Genomic DNA, 20,369 nt, shown 5'->3' on the forward strand with positions numbered 1-20,369 from the left:
GTCCATTAAAATAAAGAAACAACATAAGGATATTGTTACCATGATATATTTTAATATGAATTGCGTCTTAGTAGGTATGTTTTGAGAATCCGATACACAGTTACAGCCATTAAAACGCCCGAAACTACAATTCCCATCTAGCTCTACAGCGAGCCATGAATGGCTAGGGATCATGGGATTTGTAGTTTGCTCTCTCACGTACTTGATCGGCATAGCGCGCCCTTCACCAATATGGCCGCTTTGTCTTCAGGCAGCCTGTTTGGGCATGCGCACTCCGCGAATACATTTCTATTAGGTCAGAGGGGGGAGTTGAAAGGTCATGTAGTTATAAAACAGTTCGGACGGGCTTGTGTAACACGGAGGGGGTGACAATGGAGAGAACCGGGTTTGAAGCGGAGATTGCGGCGGTGAAGAGGCAGCTGCTTGCGGGGGAGGTGCAGGCGGAGGAGTTCTTCTGTATGCTGCTGTCATTATTGGGGGAGGCCAGGACCCGGGTACTGCTGCCAGACATCATCCACCCCCTGAGCTCCTCCAGCCCTGCCCTGCACTCCCAACTGCTGCACATACACCAGCACTACTACCTACAGGTAACATGACACTATATACATAATATATAAGGTTTCCCAATCATGGTGCCTCCAGCTGTTGCAAAACTACAACTCCCAGCATGCCCGGACAGCCGAAGGCTGTCCGGGCATGCTGGGAGTTGTAGTTTTGCACTCTTGTAGGGAAACACTGCCATAGAGAATGAATTGAGCACTCTGTTCTTGTGACTGGTGGGGGGCCCAGCAGACCCCCCCACGGATCAGCTTCCTAGCTCCTATGGATGGGGGATAAGTGCGAGTTGGGAATAGTTTTGAGCACGAATATTTGCATTTCTAATTTTTTTTGCAAATATATTTGAAATTACAAATATTCACTTTTTTCCGCATATGCGCATATTCCTTCTTTTCACTTGTGGGCCAATTAGAATGATGCAAATACACTTGTCAGAGGTTATCAACAACATCCCTAGCAACCAATAGTAAAGTTGCCCACCCCCTCAGTTTTCTTCCTCGAATATGCGAATATATAACGAATATTCGTCTATCTATATTGCGAATTCGAATATGGCCAATGCCGCTCATCACTAGTTGGGAATACCCCTTTTAACAGCAAGAACACCACTGCGTACTGCGCTAATCTAGCTATTGTTTGTGAAACCTAAAAATAAGATGTGTGCAGTGCCTAACACAGGTGCAGGGCTCGTTACAGTGTATCAGATGTCTTTCATGCCTTCTCTGCTTGAGGGTGCGTTCACACGCTTTTAGTTTTTGCGGGTTTTCCGCTGTGTATTTGAAAGTGGGCGGGCTCTTCTCGGCTGTCCGAAGCAGATTTTCCGTGGCGGAATTTACGCTGCGGAAAATCCGCCGCAGTCCCTACTGACTTCAACGGGGCTTGCGGCAGATTTTCCGCAGCGTAAATTCCTCCGTGGAAAATCTGCTTCGGACAGCCGAGAAGAGCCCGCCCACTTTCAAGTATGCAGCGGAAAACCCGCAAAAACAGAAAGCATTTGAACGCACCCTAAGGGTTCACACTGAGGAATTCACGAGGAATTTCCATGCGGAAATGAAGAGGAATGAAGGAGGCGGCTATTTAATCTACTTTTCTGACTTCCACATGAAAACGATGTCGGGTGGAATTTTTGTTTTACCATTGACTTCTATCGGATTCTGCTTGAAGAATGGACATGTTCTTTCTTCAGCGTCGGAATTTCCGCAGTGTGACAGGACAGCGGAAGAAACATTAAAGTCAATGGGCAGAGGAGATGTGCATTAATTTGGAGCAGAGAATTCAGAGGAATTACTCGATTAAATTCTTCTTGAATTACTCAGTGTGAACGCACCCTACAGGCTCTCCCTTGAAAGTGTCCCATAAACAGAAATCCTCACTTATAAAAAGGTCTTACAGTATATTATAGATAAAAACTTTTCTTTTAGGGCTCGTGCTCACGGCCGTTGTGTTTCGGTAAGTGAAGCTCCGTTGGCTAGTCTGTCAGAAGTAGAGATGAGTGAATTTACAGTAAATTTGATTCGTCATGAACTTCTCGGCTCGGCAGTTGATGACTTTTCCTGCATAAATGAGTTCAGCTTTCAGGTGCTCTGGTGGGCTGGAAAAGGTGGATACAGTCCTAGGAAAGCGTCTCCTAGGACTGTATCCACGTTTTCCAGCCCATCAGAGCACCTGAAAGCTGAACTAATTTATGCAGGATAAGTCATCAACTGCCGAGCCGAGAAGTTCGTGACGAATCGAATTTACTGTAAATTCGCTCATCTCTAGTCAGAAGGACTGAAGTTGAGCGGAGAAAAAAAGAATAGTGCATGCCCTAATTTTTTTTTTTTTTTCTCTCTGCTGAACCTCTGTAATAAACCAGAACCCCTTACAGATCCCATTGAAGTCAACGGGATCCGTCGGGACCTGGCGGTGTCAGTTGTGGGTCCATTTAAAGGGGTACTCCACTGGAAGAAATACATTTTTTTTATTCAACTGGTGCCTGAAAGTAAATTACTTCTATTAAAAAAATCCTAATCCTTCCAGTACTTATCAGCTGCTGTATACTAAAGAGGAATTTATTTTCTTTTTGAATTTCCTTTCTGCCTGAGCACAGTGCTCTCTGCTGACACCTCTTTCCATGTCAGGAACTGTCCAGAGCAGAACAATTCCCCATAGCAAACCTCTCCTGCTCTGGACAGTTCCTGACATGGACAGAGGTGTCAGCAGAGAGCACTGTGGTCAGAACTTCCTCTGTAGTATACAGCAGCTGATAAGTAATAGAAGGATTAAGATTTTTAAATAAGTCATTTACAAATCTGTTTACATTTCTGGCACCAGTTGAATTAAAACATTTTTTTTTTCCCATTGGATTACCCCTTTAATGCAAAATAGGAGCTGAATGGAGCCAGAATGGGTCAGAGCACTACGTCAGTGTGAACATAGCCTTAGTCATAGGCATGATGTAACAGCAAGCTGATGGAGGTTGCTGAATAATCCTTTCTTGTTCCCTATAGGAACCAAGAGACCCTTATGATGAGCAATTGGAGATCGCAATTGCTTTGTCTCTTCAAGAAACTTCTCCTTGCGCAGATGTTCCTACTGGTGACAGATACCCAGGTTGTACGGTTTCATTTGCAGATGCTGCTAAAAAAGGGACTGCCCAGAATATAGGACACAGATCCTCTCTGAACGCCAAAGACTGTAAACCTCCTGGTACTGGACCCTGCAGAGAACTCCCAAAAGCCTTGGTTGGCCTTCACATCTCCGACCATGACAGGTCAGATGTAGACAGCGCATATAATGGTCAGCCTGAGCCTGAAGACTGCGTCCTGAACACCTGTGGGGAGATTTACCCCATAGAGTCTCCAGTTACAAAGCCAAAAAAGACCAGAAGGAATAGAAGAGGACAAAGGAGAGGAAATGCGTCCATACCAGGGAGTCCTGTAGCTATAAAGCCAGTAGTATTTTGGTTTAGAAGAGACTTGAGACTCTATGATAATCCAGCATTAATAGCCACCCTGGAGCGCGGAGCACCAGTCATCCCTGTCTTCATTTGGAGTCTGAGTGAGGAGACTGGTCACAACTTTACATTGGCCACTGGTGGTGCCACTAAATTCTGGCTGCACCATGCATTGTTCCAGCTCAACCAGTCTCTGTTACAGAAGTTTGGCAGCCATATTGTTTTTAGGATGAATTCATCGTGTGCAGAAGAACTTGTATCTGTTGTGCGGGAGACGGGAGCAGACACTGTCATAGTGAATGCTCTGTATGAACCCTGGTTGAAAGAACGCGATGATCTTCTTTCCAAAATTTTGAAAAAGCAAAAAGTGACGTTCAAGAGATGCCACTCATACTGTCTTCACGAGCCTTACTCTGTCAGTACTGAGGGGGTGGGGCTAAGAGGTATGTCCTATAATGTCCTTATATTAGCAGATAAGATATTTATATGACAGAAATATTAAAATAAAGAAATAAGACCTGTAGGCAGATTATTCTGCACAGGAGTCTGGGGCACCTAGCTGCCAACTCCGGGGTGAACTTTAATGGCAGTCATATCGGTGACTTTTTTATGTATATGTATATATGTGTGTGTGTGTGTGTGTGTGTGTGTATAATATATATATATATATATATATATATATATATATATATATATATATATATATATATATATATGTATATATATATATATATATAATGTGTATGTAGATAAATAAGAAATTGTTAGTTAACATTTGACTGGACAAAATGTTTATACCCTTTCTGTTGCTTATTATGTAGGTATCGGCTCTGTCAGCCATTTTGTGAGCTGTTGTAAGAGGAATGCGCCTGCGCCAGTGGGCACCCCACTTGAATCTCCTTTAAGCCTTCCTGTCCCATCTTATTGGCCTCAGTCAGCAGACTTGGATAGCCTAAATTTGGCCAAAATGCCTTGTAGGAAAGATGGCTCTGAGGTAAGTGATGATGGTACTTCCTGTCACACCTAGGGCTGGGTGGTATGACCAAATCTGCGTATCACGGTATTTTTGTAACTTTCGGCGGTTCCGCGGTTCCCCCCCCCTAAATTAATTATCAGCGCTGCGCTATTCAGCCCAGCGCTGCCCCCATCGGGGTAAATACTCACATGTCACACGCTGCCCTCCTCGTGCTGTTTGTTACCGGCGCAGACACAAGGTAAACAAAATAAACTCACGCATGTTCTGACGTCGGCCTTACGCTAGGGACGGGAATGTCGGACAGCCGCCAGCCTTTCACCGGCCACAGCGATGTTCCGCCTCGGCCGCTGATAGGCCAAGCCCACTGTCATGTAAGGAGCTCTCGGCGGCTTCTTACATGACAGTGGGCTCAGCCTATCAGCGGCCGAGGCGGAACATCGCTGCGGCCGAGGCGGAACATCGCTGCGGCCGGTGATAGGCTGACGGCTGTCCGACGTTCCATTCCCTAGGATGCAGATGAGGCCGGTACCGGACCAACGGGAGGTGAGTTAAAGTTTATTTTGTTTATTTTTTGCAGCCCGGGCATAGGGATACCGCACAGTATAGAGCAGTGGTCTCCAATCTGCAGACCTCCAGATGTTGCAAAACTACAACTCCCAGCATGCCGTTGGCTGTCCGGGCATGCTGAGAGTTGTAGTTTTGAAACATCTGGAGGTCGGCAGGTTGAAGACCACTGGTATAGAGTGTAAGCGCCGGCGGCCGCAACAAACATGAGGATTGAGGAGGGCAGCGCATGCGGGTGACATCAGTATTTACCCCGATGGGGACAGTGCTGGGCTGATAATTGGGGGGCAGAACAGCGCTCGCTGGTGACTTGTGATTAGTTCCCCAATGTGGGGATAGCGCAGCGCTGGGACCCTATGGAAGCACATGGTTTTGCCATGTAAAAAATTGGCATTCACACATCAACTGGTGTAATAGGGAATATGAGGCCTATGAATGATAGAAGTAAAGGGCCACACCAACGATTCATTGATTATTCCTTCAGCCCTGCCTAAACGATAACCAAGCTGTGCAATAAGCTTGTCAATCGAGCGCAGATCTTCCTGATCACTGCTCACATCATGTAGCAGTCTCCCCATGTAATCCACCCATAATCTTGTCTGTAAATAATATATTAGGATATTGAATAGAAAAAACACAAGTCATCCACTCTGGAGAAACTTCTTAAACTTCATGGCAAGGCAGATTAAAACAGACATGCAGGAGCTTTACTGGGCTACAGCCGTTTCATGCTGACGAGGCACTTCCTCTGGTACGGTGTCATAGCGTTGTCCATACCGCATTGTTATAATAGAAGCTCCTGCTCAAGCAGTGCCAACACATGCTTGTCTGTACAAATATGTTCCACCATGTGACGCAGCAGCGTCTTCTCCCCCTACACTATTCTATAATGACTACTTTCTGCTTCTATAGATCGACTGGGCAGCAACAATCAGGAAATCCTGGGACTTTAGTGAAGATGGAGCTTACGTCTGTTTAGAGAATTTCCTTAAAGACGGTAACTAGAGTTGTCTTGTTCTTTGATATCTCTTAACTGACAGTATGCAGTTAAAACATTTTTTTTTATTTATTTAATTTTTGCGTCATGTGCAGTAAACACTATGTATCATCTGGATATAGCAGCTTCTATGGATATCTGTGTAAACAGGACAAATGTGAATAAGGGTGCCCAGTGAATTCAGTGGACAAATGGTTTAAAAAGGTTATCCCAAGAATTTATTATTTTTTTTATTTTATTTATTTATATTTATATAGCGCCTACAGATTCCGCAGCCAAGAATGAAAGTTATCCCCTATACACCTATCCACAAAAGTTGGTAATAACTCGCTGCTTGGATGGGGGTTCCAGCAGTACAAGGCACATTTTTGAATTAATTTGTTTACACCATTTTTGCACCAAATTTAAAAGGGGTAATCCAGGAAAAAACTTTTTTTTTTTATATCAACTGGCTCCAGAAAGTTAAACAGATTTGTAAATCTTAATCCTCCTAATAATTATCAGCTGCCAAAGTTGAGTTGTTCTTTTCTGTCTGGCTACAGTGCTCTCTGCTGACATCTCTGCTTGTCTCTGGAACTGCACCGAGTAAAAGGTTTACTATGGGGATTTTCTTCTACTCTGGACAGTTCCTGATACAATGTGTCATCAGAGAGCACTTAGACAGAAAAGAACAACTCAACTTCATCAGCTCAGAAGTACTGAAAGGATTAAGATTTTTTTAATAGAAGTAATTTACAAATCTGTTCAACTTTCTGGAGCCAGTTGATATATAAAAAAAAAACGTTTTTTTTCCTGGATAACCCCTTGAGGACCAGGCCATTTTTCATTGTTGCACTTTTGTTTTTTCCTCCTCACCTTCTAAAAATCATAACGCTCCAGACCCATATGAGGCTTGTTTTTTGCGACACCAATTTAACTTTGTAATGACATCAATCATTTCAACACAAAATCTATGCAAAACCAGAAAAATTATTAGTGGAGACTTTTGATGGGACTTTTTACTCGCTTTTTATAATTTTTATTTTTTTTTTTGCGTATACAAAGTGACCAAAAATACACAATTCTGGACTTTGGTATTTTTTCACGCACACTCCATTGACTGTACGGTTACAGTAACATTTTATTTTTATAGTTCTGACATTTACGCACACCAATACCACATATGTGTGTTTTTTCTTTACATATTTTTTATTTTTATTTTTTGGGGGGGAAAAGGGGGTGATTTAATCTTTTATTATGGAAGGAGTTAAATCACTTTTATTAAATATTTATTTATTCTTTTATTTTCAACACTATTTTATAGTCCCCATAGGGGGCTATTAGAAGCAATCTTCACATTGCATACACTGTTCAATGCTATGCTATTGCATAAATCATTATCAGTGCTCCATTGGCTGACTGGAGTGTTGTATTACCATTCTGACAGTGAGGAGGCAGGTATGGGCCCTCCCACTGTCTCTCAGCTGGTAGGTACACCTCTCAGCTGATTGCAATGTCTAAGGGGTTAATGCCGGGCATCACTGCGATTTGGTGATGTCCGGCATTAGCCACGGGTCCTGGCGGCAGTTTACCCCGCTATGACCCATGCTCAGCATATAGGTATGCCCTTTGTCCTTAAAGGACATCTGCAGTGCTGGGCAAAAAAACTTTTTTTTTACCTCATTTAATAGGTCTTTGAAAGACCTTTCCAACGATGTCTCCCCCATCAAAATTGGCCCAGTCTTTCTCCCGTTATCAGCACACGAATTACGGAGAAGTGAAAATAAAACTACATCTCCCATCATGCCTTGTGCTTACTTCCTGTAAGCTGCTGCCCTCCCCCTGTTCTATCCCCCGAGCAAATTATTATATTGTAACGCCCACATCTCCCTTCCCTATGCATACACCCTCCTTCTGCTCATCTCCCCCTCCCCATGCTGCTCCTGTCCAGTGATGAAGCAGCTGCCTCCGTGCTCACTGTAGTGTGGACACTGGAGAGTGGATAGTGAAAGGAAAAATGGTAAAAAAAACACATAATTGTTTGTCTATAAAATTGTCCTGATAGGGGTCCCTCCATCTTTTTCACAACTACAACTCCAAGCATGCCCAGTTATTTTATATGCTGTTCGGGCATGCTGGGAATTCCAGTGGTGCCTCCAGCTGTTGCAAGACTACAAATCCCAGCATGTCCTGTCAGCTTTCTGCTGTTTGAGTGTATAAAGGAGTTGTAGTTCACCAACACCTCTACTGTATCAGGAGACTCCTGGGAGTTGTAGTTCACCAACACCTCTATTGTATCTCTGTAGTCTCCTGGGTGTTGTAGTTCACCAACACCTCTATTGTATCTCTGTAGTCTCCTGGGAGTTGTAGTTCACCAACACCTCTATTGTATCTCTGTAGTCTCCTGGGAGTTGTAGTTCACCAACACCTCTATTGTACCTCTGTAGTCTCCTGGGTGTTGTAGTTCATCAACACCTATATTGTATCTCTGTAGTCTCCTGGGAGTTGTAGTTCACCAACACCTCTATTGTATCTCTGTAGTCTCCTGGGAGTTGTAGTTCACCAACACCTCTACTGTATCAGGAGTCTCCTGGGTGTTGTAGTTCACCAACACCTATATTGTATCTCTGTAGTCTCCTGGGAGTTGTAGTTCACCAACACCTATATTGTATCTCTGTAGTCTCCTGGGAGTTGTAGTTCACCAACACCTCTATTGTATCTCTGTAGTCTCCTGGGGGTTGTAGTTCACCAACACCTCTATTGTATCTCTGTAGTCTCCTGGGGGTTGTAGTTCACCAACACCTATATTGTATCTCTGTAGTCTCCTGGGAGTTGTATGTCACCAACACCTGTATTGTATCTCTGTAGTCTCCTGGGAGTTGTAGTTCACCAACACCTCTACTGTATCAGGAGTCTCCTGGGTGTTGTAGTTCACCAACACCTATATTGTATCTCTGTAGTCTCCTGGGAGTTGTAGTTCACCAACACCTATATTGTATCTCTGTAGTCTCCTGGGAGTTGTAGTTCACCAACACCTATATTGTATCTCTGTAGTCTCCTGGGAGTTGTAGTTCACCAACACCTATATTGTATCTCTGTAGTCTCCTGGGAGTTGTAGTTCACCAACACCTCTATTGTATCTCTGTAGTCTCCTGGGGGTTGTAGTTCACCAACACCTATATTGTATCTCTGTAGTCTCCTGGGAGTTGTATGTCACCAACACCTGTATTGTATCTCTGTAATCTCCTGGGAGTTGTAGTTCACAAACACCTCTATTGTATCTCTGTAATCTCCTGGGAGTTGTAGTTCATACACCAGTGTTTCCCAACCAGGGTGCCTCCAGATGTTGCAAAACTACTACTCCCAGCATTCCCTGGTTGGGAAACACTGGCATACACACACACATAACAGGGACTACAACTCCCAGCATGTGTCATTCAGTAGTCCCCCCCCCCTCACACACAGAATCAGTATGATATTTATTCCCTGTAGTCTATACACCACCAGCCCGTGCAGTGTAATATGTCTCCTTCACACACACGTCCCCCCCTCCCTGCTCTGTGGTTTGCTCTGTGTTTCCCCCATGATAACTTGAATCCTCCCCGTGATAAGTGAGGTCCTATGTAGACAGAGCAGGGGAGGGGGGAGGAGCTGTGGACGTCCTCATTCTCCCCCTGCTTGAATCTTACAGATAGGGGCGTTTCTGAGGATGAGCCTATGGCTGCCTCAGAAAGCACCCGCTCATGCATATGCATAAGCAGGGAGGAGCTGACAGAGGCTAGGGGGAGCACAAACACTGCTGGGAGGAAGAGATCTCCGTCCCCAAGATGGCGGCTGCAATGTAATAAATAGGGGACGGACGCAGGACTACTGGGCTATGCTGGCAACTCTAATATCTCAGAAACGGCTGCATATAGGTAAATAGAACTAATTGACTGAATTGTATAACTTTTGTTTGGGGAACATTTGGGCAGGGATTTTTGACCACTACAGTTGTCCTTTAAGAGGTTAAGAGATGTGGCCTCTGCAAGGATGGGACTTAAATTGCCCACAAAAAAATATATAATATCTGCCAAAAATGTAAGGATGTTAACTAAACCACATGAAAGCTGGTGCAGACTTTGGGAAGGAAATAGTGTGGCCCTGAGCTCACCCAAAACCACTTTTCCTGTCAATACTTGAGTATCAGCCCTAGACAGGGGAACCACAACTGCAGTCTTCCCTACGCTATAGGCATTGCAGGGGCATTGCAAGTCAAAATAATAAACATAAATATATGGAGGTCAGGGAAAAAACACAGGCAACCAAGGTAGTTTATGCAAAGAAGCAGAAAACTGGTATCTGGTAGATATGACGGCAGGTATATATAGAGTACTGGTAACAGGTTTAGGCCCAAGGTAATTTGGCAGGTATGAGAGTAATAACACACTGGTTTCCAGAAAGATATAGCGGCAGGTTTACCAGGAATGAAGGTGAGTGAACAGGCAAATAAAATCAGGGCACTATACAGATGAGAACTAATAGGTTCAGGATCAAACAAGACTGAGCAGAAGTACAACACACAATGCTAGGGGCAATGCAAGAAAAGCAATGGATCAGGACCTATACCGAGGCTAGAATACTAGTCAGTTTACAGGTTCAGGTAACAAATACGAACACAGGACAAAGATAACAACTTGATAAACAGGTCAAAACTTCACAGCCAGGGCAAAATCAAAGTGTGCATTCACTCCACGTTTGTTCAATACAGCAGCCGGATTACAGTTTTCAGTCTGGCAACGAAACCGGATACAGTCCAAAAAATGAGCCGACTGGACTCTGTCACTATCTAAATCTGTTCGGCTTATTCAAATGAATGGAGTGTGGCGGGGATATGGCAGCGGTACCACTCTAATAGATGGTGCTGCTCTACCCACATACCAAAAATATACAACAAGCACATTTAACACAATTTTATATTTTAATACCGAATATACTCGAGTATAAGCCGAGTTTTTCAGCACCTTTTTTCGTGCTGAAAACGCCCCCTCGGCTTATACTCGAGTGAACTCTCCGCCTGTCAATCCCTTCATCAGTGATCTTCAATCTGCGGACCTCCAGATGTTGCAAAACTACAACTCCTAGCAAGCCCGGACAGCCATCGGCTGTCCAGGCATGCTGGGTGTTGTAGTTTTGAAACCTCTGGAGGTCCGCAGGTTGAAGACCACTGCAGCCTTCGTGATCATCCAGCCCCCCTTTTGTTTTGCACTCACCCCCCCTCTCGGTGGGAAGTTAGGGTGAGCTGGTCCGGGCCATCTATGCTGCAGGGACCGTCCGGTGGGGATGGTTAGTCATTGTGGGCTGTCAATCTTCACCGGGGGGGGGGGGGCCTCTTCTCCGCACTTCGGGCCCGGCCCCGGAGTAGTGACGTTGCCTTGACGACGACGCACAGGGACGTTCATGTGCAACATCCCAGTGCGTCATCGTCAAGGCAACGTCACTAGTCCGGGCCCGAATCGCGGAGAAGAGGCCCGCAACGACTAACCATTCCCACTGAACGGTCCCTGCAGCATAGATGGCCCGCACCAGCTCAACCTAACTTCCCGCCGAGGGGAGTATAAAACAAAAGGGGGGGGGGGGGGCTGGATGATGACGAAGGCCGCAGTGGTCTTCAACCTGCGGACCTCCAGAGGTTTCAAAACTACAACTCCCAGCATGCCTGGACAGCTGATGGCTGTTCGGGCATGCTGGGAGTTGTTTTGCATGGGGGGATGATGTATTTCCCACCCTAGGCTTATAGTCGAGTCAATAACTTTTCCTTGGTTTTTGGGGTAAAATTAGGGGCCTCGGCTTATATTCGGGTTGGCTTATACTAGAGTATAAACGGCACATTTTTATAAATATTCAAGCATTTTCTTGGGAATTGTACCCAGGGCAAAAATTGGGTACCTACAAACATTCACAGATCTGTGAGAGCCAGAAATCCTGCTTGTTTGTAGGTGACCAAATACTTATTTTACCAAGGAATTTACCAATTAATTAATTAGAAATCCTGCAATGTGATTTCCTGTATTCTTTCTCCCATTTTGTCTCTCATAGTTGAGGTATACCTATGATGAAAATTACAGGCCTCTCATCTTTTTAAGTGGGAGAACTTACACAATTGGTGGCTGACTAAATACTTTTTTGCCCCACTGTACATGACAAATACCTTGGGAAAATAAAGAGATCCCTGACCACCTAATTATTTATTTTTTAGCCTTGCTACCAGCACTCAAGCAATTTAGCAGGAGACTGCCTAAGGGTTACTACTATTATTTCTTTCTTTAATCTGTTGGCTGGGAGCACATTGGCAGGTGAACTTTTGTGATGTGTTTGCTTGGTTGTGGTGCTGGGTATTGGCCATTGTCGCTGCAGTGTTGTGTCTTTGAGGTGTCGTGGCCCAGAGTCAGGGGTGGTTGCTGGACTGCTGAGGTGTTCCCCTGTGTGCATATGTGTTTTGGCAGTAGTCCTTTAGGTTTAGAAGCAACATCAATCATGTGGCCATGAAGTTGACAAGCGGGCTAATCCAATTTGATCAAAATGTATACTAACAACTTTGTTAGTTTTGTGAATTTAGTGAAGTAGCAGAAGATCAATGTATAACATGTGGATGTGTGGCTGTCCTTTTTTTTATTTCTTCCTTCTGTGGTACTGCCTAACTATCTGCCAATTTGGAGAGTTACCATATACAGAGGATCTTGGTAACTGTCCACTTTATCAGAGCTCTTCCAGGGAAGTTCTGTTTCAATTCATTCATTTAGACAGAACAGGAAAATAAAAAAAAACTGTGCAAATGTGAACACATCCTTAGGGGGGGGGGGGGGATATCTTTATAATCTGTTTAAAATTTTTTTTTATTTTTTTTGTAGGAGTTAAACACTATGATAAGGAATCTGGACGGGCAGATAAACCTTACACCAGCCATCTTTCTCCTTATCTCCACTTTGGTCAGATTAGCCCCAGGACAGTTTTACATGAAGCGCACTATACGAAAAAGAGTGTCCCGAAGTTCCTGAGGAAGCTGGCATGGAGAGACCTGGCATATTGGCTGCTTGTCCTGTTTCCTGACCTGCATGTGGAACCAGTCAGACCTGCATACAAGGTAAGCAAATCACAACCCATTATTCTATGTTGGAGCAGTGACAAGGCAGCTGTCTCAAGGTTGCATATTTTAGGACCATATCATTGCTGATACAAAGTCTCCTGTAAGGATGTTATCTTATCTAAATAATCCTCAATGACTAGGAATTGTTTCATTTTCTGCATATTGTTGTAAAATCTGTATGTAATAAAATAACTCACTGCTGCTTTTCTTACATTTCCTCTTGGCTTGGCATGTCCCAAAATAAGTAGCTAAAGATAAGTAGCCTTGCAAAAAAAAAACATGATTTTGTATTACTCTGTCAGATGTATATTCTATACAGTATGTCTATATATGGCTACCAGTGATTGACTAATCTTCACAGTTCCGGGAAGGTTGCAATTAGAGATGAGCGAACTTACAGTAAATTCGATTCGTCACAAACTTCTCGGCTCGGCGGTCGCTGACTTTTCCTGCATAAATGAGTTCAGCTTTCAGGTGCTCCGGTGGGCTGGAAAAGGTGGATACAGTCCTAGGAGAGTCTTTCCTAGGACTGTATCCAGCTTTTCCAGAGCACCTGAAAGCTGAACTCATTTATGCAGGAAAAGTCAGCGACTGCCGAGCCGAGAAGTTTGTGACGAATCGAATTTACTGTAAGTTCGCTCATCTCTAGTTGCAATGTCACATGGATCAAGATCGGGAGCCACCTCTACTGTATTGGTGTGGGAACTGGATAAGGGAGTATAGCTTGGTTATTTTACTAAACCACCAGGAAAACCCCTTTTAATGACATTTCTAAAAAAATGAAGGGTGGACACATGCTGTACCATACAAAGATTACTCTTATATAGTAAGCTCCTTCTTTAGAACCTTTGTCTGTCACTGATGCTGTACCTATGGCCATTGTATTGGCAGCCGTTACAGGACTATAATAGTATGAGGGAATTGAGCCAGCAGTTCATATGTGCCATATCCAGTTTGTCTTCTATGTGAACCAGATTTAGACAATGCAAAACACTCGACCCCATAATATAGGGACCCCAAAATGTGTATCTCTTGAACATAATGCTCCATTAAGAGCGGTCTTTTGCTGACCTGATTAGGTATATACAAGTGTATGACATTTTAAAGTGCACCTGTCATATCACAGAAAAATATAATGCTTATATGTTACTCTTTAGGTCATGCAGATTCTTTGCATTTTTTTTTTAATTTTTTTGTCTAGTTTCTGTATTTGGCACACAAATCCCTCTGTTCTTCTGCTCACTCACTCTGACATCCACTGCTCAGGCAGGGGCATGTCCATGGCAAGCACTGAGCCTGCCCTCACTCACCATGCATTTACTTCCTCTCTGAGTCTTCTGTCCTGTGTCTCTTCATCCAATCACTGCAGGCTGCTTGCCCCCCCTCCTGTTTTCAGAGAGGAGTCAGCTAGACAGAACAGGAGTGGGCACAGAAGAGTGCTAGTTCCACCCTCACTTACTGGACTTAGTTCCAGTCTGTGCTTTATCTGGGACATGGATGATGCTCCAGCCAGACAGGATTATGTTCTGGACTGTATGGGGACCCACAGTGGTCTGTTTTTATAAGCCATGATTTCTATAAAAAGGAGATGCACATTTATTATAAAGTATATTAGAAAGGTTAAAGGGGTAGTCCAGTTAAGTAAATTATCATTTATTTAATTCCCTCATGCAATGATATCCAGGGCTGTGGAGTCGGTAGATAAATGTTCCGACTCCAGAGTTTTCTGTACTTCCAACTCCGACTCCCCGACTCCTCTGTATTAATATGTGAATGTATTTTATATATTCCTTGAAGGAAAGAAAGGTAACATACCTGTCATTACCACAGGACTACTGGCTGGAAAGCCAACAGCCTACTGTATTGAACAGTTTGTGTGCTGACCTGCTGCCGAAGATAGGGCAGTGGGAGGATCAAGGAAGGGGCATTTATTATAAAACATGATTTCCCTAGTAGAATCCCATAGTCATGCTTAAAGTTTAAAGGGGTACTCTGCCCCTAGACATCTTATCTGTGAAGAAGCATGCTTTTCATGTGCTTTACTATATGGCACACAACGCACAATTAGTTACTTTCAATACTTATACTTTCCATAGTGTTGTGTTCTGCTGTTACAGGGAACCCATGGGTAACCTAGCCTCTCACTGATAAGGGATTAAGTAAATATGTTTTTTGCAGGACTAGAGACACTTGTATAAGTGAAGGGAATGGAGGGTCAACAGTTCAAGACTGAAGCTGTAAACCATTGGAAAAACTGCTGCCATATAGCTAAGGCTATAAAAACTTGTAAACTCGATTGTTAGCTTAAAGGGGTACTCCGCACCTAGACATCTTATCCCTATCCAAAGGATAGGGGATAAGATGTTAGATCGCCAGGGTCCCGCTGCTGGGGACCCCCGGGATCGCCGCTGCGGCACCGCGCTTTCATTACTACACAGAGCGAGTTCGGGGGACAGATACAGAGTGATACAGTGGACGGAGCAGCGTAATGTCATAGCTCCACCCCTCGTGACATCACGGCCTGCCCCCTTAATGCAAGTCTATGGCAGGGGGCGTGAAGACCGCCACGCCCCCTCCCATAGACTTGTATTGAGGGGGCTGGCCGTGACATCACGAGGGGCAGAGCCATGACATAACGGTGCTCCAACCCCTGTATCGCCCGTCATTACACACAGAGCAAACTCGCGAACTGTGCAGTAATAGCGCGGTGCCGCAGCGGCAATCCCGGGGGTCCCCAGCAGCGGGACCCCGGTGATCTGACATCTTATCCCCTATCCTTTGGATAGGGGATAAGATGTCTAGGTGCGGAGTACCCCTTTAAGCTAACAATCGAGTTTACAAGTTTTTATAGCCTTAGCTGAATGGCAGCAGTTTTTCCAATGATTTACAGCTTCAGTCTTGAACTATTGACCCTCCATTCCCTTCACTTATACAAGTGTCTCTAGTCCTGCAAAAAACATATTTCCTTAACCCCTTATCACTGAGAGGCTAGGTTACCCATGGGTTCCCTGTAACAGCAGAACACAACACTATGGAAAGTATAAGTATTGCCGCTCCTAATTGTGCGTTGTGTGCCATATAGTAAAGCACATGAAAAGCATGCTTCTTCACAGTCACTTAACGTGTTCGTTTTGCGGTTACGTGAGGCACTGCATGCACTGGTCTTTATTCTTAAAGTAGAGAAGTCATTAATTATAACTTTTTGTGAATTGGGACATTTAAACTTGCTTTTTGTTTTTTTTCCCAATCTAAATTTAGTAGGAGTCGGAGTCGGTGCATTGTTTGCCGACTCCGACTCCAGGTACCCAAAATTTTGTCCGACTCAGACTCCACAGCCCTGATGATATCTTTCCATTTTGTTATACAAAATATATTTAACACCAGCGCTGAATAGATCCTGTACAAGCTGCCTAGATACAACAGGTGGATCTCGGCTAAAACCACCAAAAATGGAGCTGTATACAATATATATAAATGTGTATCGGCGCTTTAATAATAAAAACTATAAATAGTAATAGAGGCTTACTTACTAAAATCCTGATGGGGAGTGTACTCAGAATCTCTGCCCAGAGGGAAGTTCTTGTCTCCACTTGAAAATCCTGCAAAGCTGTACGGAGCTTGTCCCGTTATACTTACTTTTTCTGCTTGGAGTAGTTTACAGAAGTCTGTGGTTCCAGTCGGCCTATTAGCCGGGAGATCTGCCCCGGCCGGTGGCGTCTCACTGGCTTGCTGTAGTGTTAGTGGATTACGGAGTGCTGTGACCTAGCGCTGCGAGTGACGTCACTACTACAGGGAGAGCGCAAAGCCAAAAAGCATATAACGCGTTTTGGAAAGTAACGCTTTCCTTCATCAGAGATCCATAATCCATATATATATACACTATGTAGCAGTGTTTCCCAAAAAGGGTTTAGCTGTTTATAAACTTTAAAACTTCAACTCCATGCATGCACAGATGGACTTTGACTTTTTGGGCATGCTGGGAGTTATAGTTTTGCATCAGATGGAGGCCCCTATTTTGTGAATCATTGCTATATAGTACAGCAGCAGATGAAAGCAGGATGGTAATGGTTGCTTAGTAACATTCCGAGTGTTGGGGCTGGTCAGGTGACTGGGGCAGAAAACGGCAGTTAGGAGGAAGTGAGCACAGAGCGGCAGCAAAGAATGCTGGGACCTGTAGTTTATAGACAGCGTGCAGGGAAGGGAAGAAGCAGGATGGCAGAAAGGTTTATTAGAGACACATACAGGAGATACAAAGGTCACAGTAGAATAATAGATGCAAGGTTAATGTCCTATGCTAAGTTTTTTTTTTTTTTTTTTTTTTTTTATTCCGTTTGTTGAAACATGTTAACGAGATGTAAAAAAAGTTTTTGATTGACAGTGCCCATTTAACATTTCGTAGGAGAAGAGGTTAATGGAAATCAGCAGCTGAACTATTAAATGGGTACTCCGGCCAGTATCGTGATGTCACGACTCTGCCCCCCCACGTGACGTCATCCCCTCTCCCATAGACTTGCATAGCGGGGGCTGACATCACACGGGGGTGGAGTCGTGACATCATGATACTCTGGCCCCGTAGTCGCCCCCCGGCTGTTTGTGAGCTGGCCCCTATCCTTTTGGATAGGGGGTAAGATGTCTCAGGGCTGGAGTACCCCTTTAACCAGTCACAAATAAGCAGATTTCTGTGGAAGTGGCAGATCGTGTGCCTTGCTCCTGTGTGTAGTATTGTTCTTCATTGATGTAAACTGTTTATTGTAGAGTCAGCGATGGAGCAGTGAAAAGAAACATCTGCGAGCCTGGCAGAAGGGAATGACTGGATACCCCCTGGTAGATGCGGCCATGCGAGAACTGTGGCTCACAGGCTGGATGTGTAACTACTCCAGACATGTTGTAGCTTCCTTCCTGGTCGCTTATCTGCATCTTCACTGGATTCATGGATACCGATGGTTCCAGGTACTTGCAATGTTGGACTTTTGGAAGAGTTATGTTCACTATGGCAAACCAGCATATAGTATTTATATCGCGGTATTTCCCCCCCCCCCCCCCTCAAATTATTAGCCCAGTGCTGCGCTGTCCCCGTCGGGGTACTTCTCGCATCACCCGCAATCGCTGCTCTCCTCGTCCTCCTGTTTGTTGCGGCCCCTGTGCCCTATGTCAGGGCTGCAAAAGGTAAACAAAAATAAACTTTAACACGTGTTCCTACGTTGGCCTTACGCTCTTCCTGGGGACGTGAACGTCGGAGAGCCGTCGGCCTATCACCGGCCACAGCGATGTTCCGCCTCGGCTGGTGATAGGCTGAGCCCACTGTCATGTAAGGAGCCGGCTTCTAACATGACAATGGGCTCAACCTATCACCAGCCGAGGCGGAACATCGCTGCGGCCGGTGATAGGCTGACGGCTGTCCGACGTTCCATTCCCTAGGAAGCAGGTCCTGACCGACGGGGAAAGTGAGTTAAAGCTTATTTTGTTTACCTTTTGAAGCCCGGGCATAGGGATACAATATAGAGTAGTGGTTTTCAAGCTGCGGACCTCCAAATGTTGCAAAACTACAACTCCCAGCATGTCTGGAGTTGTATTTTGCAACATCTGGAGGTTGAAGACCACTTGTATAGAGTGTCAGCACCGGCGGGTGACAGGAGGACGAGGAGGGCAACGCTTGCGGGTGACATATGTGAGTAGAACCTTTATGGGGACAGAACAGCGCTGGGCTAATTAATTTTTTTGAGGGGGGGGGGGGGGGGGCAGAACAGCACTCGCCGGTCACATATGAGCTGGGCTGATAATTCATTCATTCCTGAGGGGGAGGGCCAAACTGCTATTGCGGTATGGGGAAAAATTCATATCGTGCAGGACAAAAATTTCGGTATGAACCAGTATACCGCCCAGCCCTCATTTCCCGTATAGGATAACAAAATACTGATATGACAGTGTGTTTAAAAAAAATATAAAAAAAATAAATAAAAAAAAGCCATGTGAAAAGCCTTGCTCCACTTATTCTGCCACCATTTGCTTGTAGTTTATAAAGGCTTTAAAGGCTGATATCCAGCAGTTTTGTTCATACCACAGAGACATATTTGTCTCCCTAACTTATTTGGACACTCTGAACAATAAAGAACAACACTGAATACTAAACCTAAAATGTTTTCTTTTCAATGTACTTGTATGATCAGGACACCCTTGTGGATGCAGATGTCGCAATCAACGCCATGATGTGGCAGAACGGGGGAATGTCAGGCCTCGACCACTGGAACTTTGTAATGCATCCAGTGGATGCAGCTCTGACCTGTGACCCAGACGGATCTTACATTAGGAAGTGGTGCCCAGAGCTTGCTGGCTTACCTGATGAATACATCCACAAGCCATGGAAATGTGCCCCATCTCAGCTCAGAAGAGCAGGTATGTACAGAGGGGGAGATTTATCATAATCTGTATAAAGGAAGAGGGGTGAACTTGCTTGTAGCAACCAATCAGGGTTAAAAAGGCCTCTGAAAAATAAAAGTAGCAATCTGATTGGTTGTTATGGGCAACTGCTCCACTCTTCCTCTACACAGGTTCTAAGAAATATCCCCATAGTTTTTAATCTTGCACCCTAAACCTGTAAAGAGTAGACAGTTTTGCATACTGAATAGCTTGTGTTCTGCAGGTATCAGTAGTAAACTTTGTGCTGATGACCAGACCAATAATTATGCTGTAAATTACATTTAAAGATGTCCTGGGAAATAAAACCAGACATGTAGCAAAGTACAAAGAACTAGTATTTCATTACTTTTGTGCCAATATTTAGGCTCTTAATCACTAAGGACGTGTATGCGTGTCATTGTGCCATTAAGGGTGTAAGGTGTGGGCTCAGGGGTCGAGCTGAGGGCTATTAACCCCCTAGATTGCTTTGACAACAACGTATAAAGGGACCTTTAATGCATCCCTGGTGGTGTAGATGGGTGGATCTATCTACCTGCATTGTTCTGTATGAGGAATGTAACATCCCCTAGGGAACCAATGAAAAATATATGTACAGTAAAATCTCCCTTAGCGGACACCTCCCAACTGGGGACAGTTTTTAATTCCCAGGCAGAGTCCCATAATACTTTATGTATTTGCACCCTCCGACTAGGGGACACTCCTAATAGCGGACGCGGGCAGACCCGATAGGGGACAACCAGGCTTATGTGCCGGCCCTACCTTGTGCACAGGGCCGCCATCAGGGGGTACAGCCAATACACCAGTTAGGGGGGTTTAA

General features: G+C 44.5%; 1 protein-coding gene across 1 annotated transcript in view; it reads left to right on the plus strand.

Moving 5' to 3' along the window:
- The first annotated feature begins 270 nt into the window (after positions 1–270).
- LOC130276599 (deoxyribodipyrimidine photo-lyase-like) overlaps positions 271–20,369 on the plus strand; it is a 31,180-nt gene continuing 11,081 nt past the window's right edge. Inside the window, exons 1-7 of the mRNA XM_056526190.1 lie at positions 271–587; positions 3,048–3,936; positions 4,315–4,487; positions 5,946–6,030; positions 12,900–13,132; positions 17,891–18,085; positions 19,303–19,528. Of these exons, the coding sequence (XP_056382165.1) occupies positions 372–587; positions 3,048–3,936; positions 4,315–4,487; positions 5,946–6,030; positions 12,900–13,132; positions 17,891–18,085; positions 19,303–19,528 (2,017 nt within the window). The 5' untranslated portion in view covers positions 271–371. The remainder of the gene's footprint in view (positions 588–3,047; positions 3,937–4,314; positions 4,488–5,945; positions 6,031–12,899; positions 13,133–17,890; positions 18,086–19,302; positions 19,529–20,369) is intronic.

The sequence above is a fragment of the Hyla sarda genome, chromosome 6, assembly GCF_029499605.1.
Source record: "Hyla sarda isolate aHylSar1 chromosome 6, aHylSar1.hap1, whole genome shotgun sequence".
NCBI classification, from domain to species: domain Eukaryota; kingdom Metazoa; phylum Chordata; class Amphibia; order Anura; family Hylidae; genus Hyla; species Hyla sarda.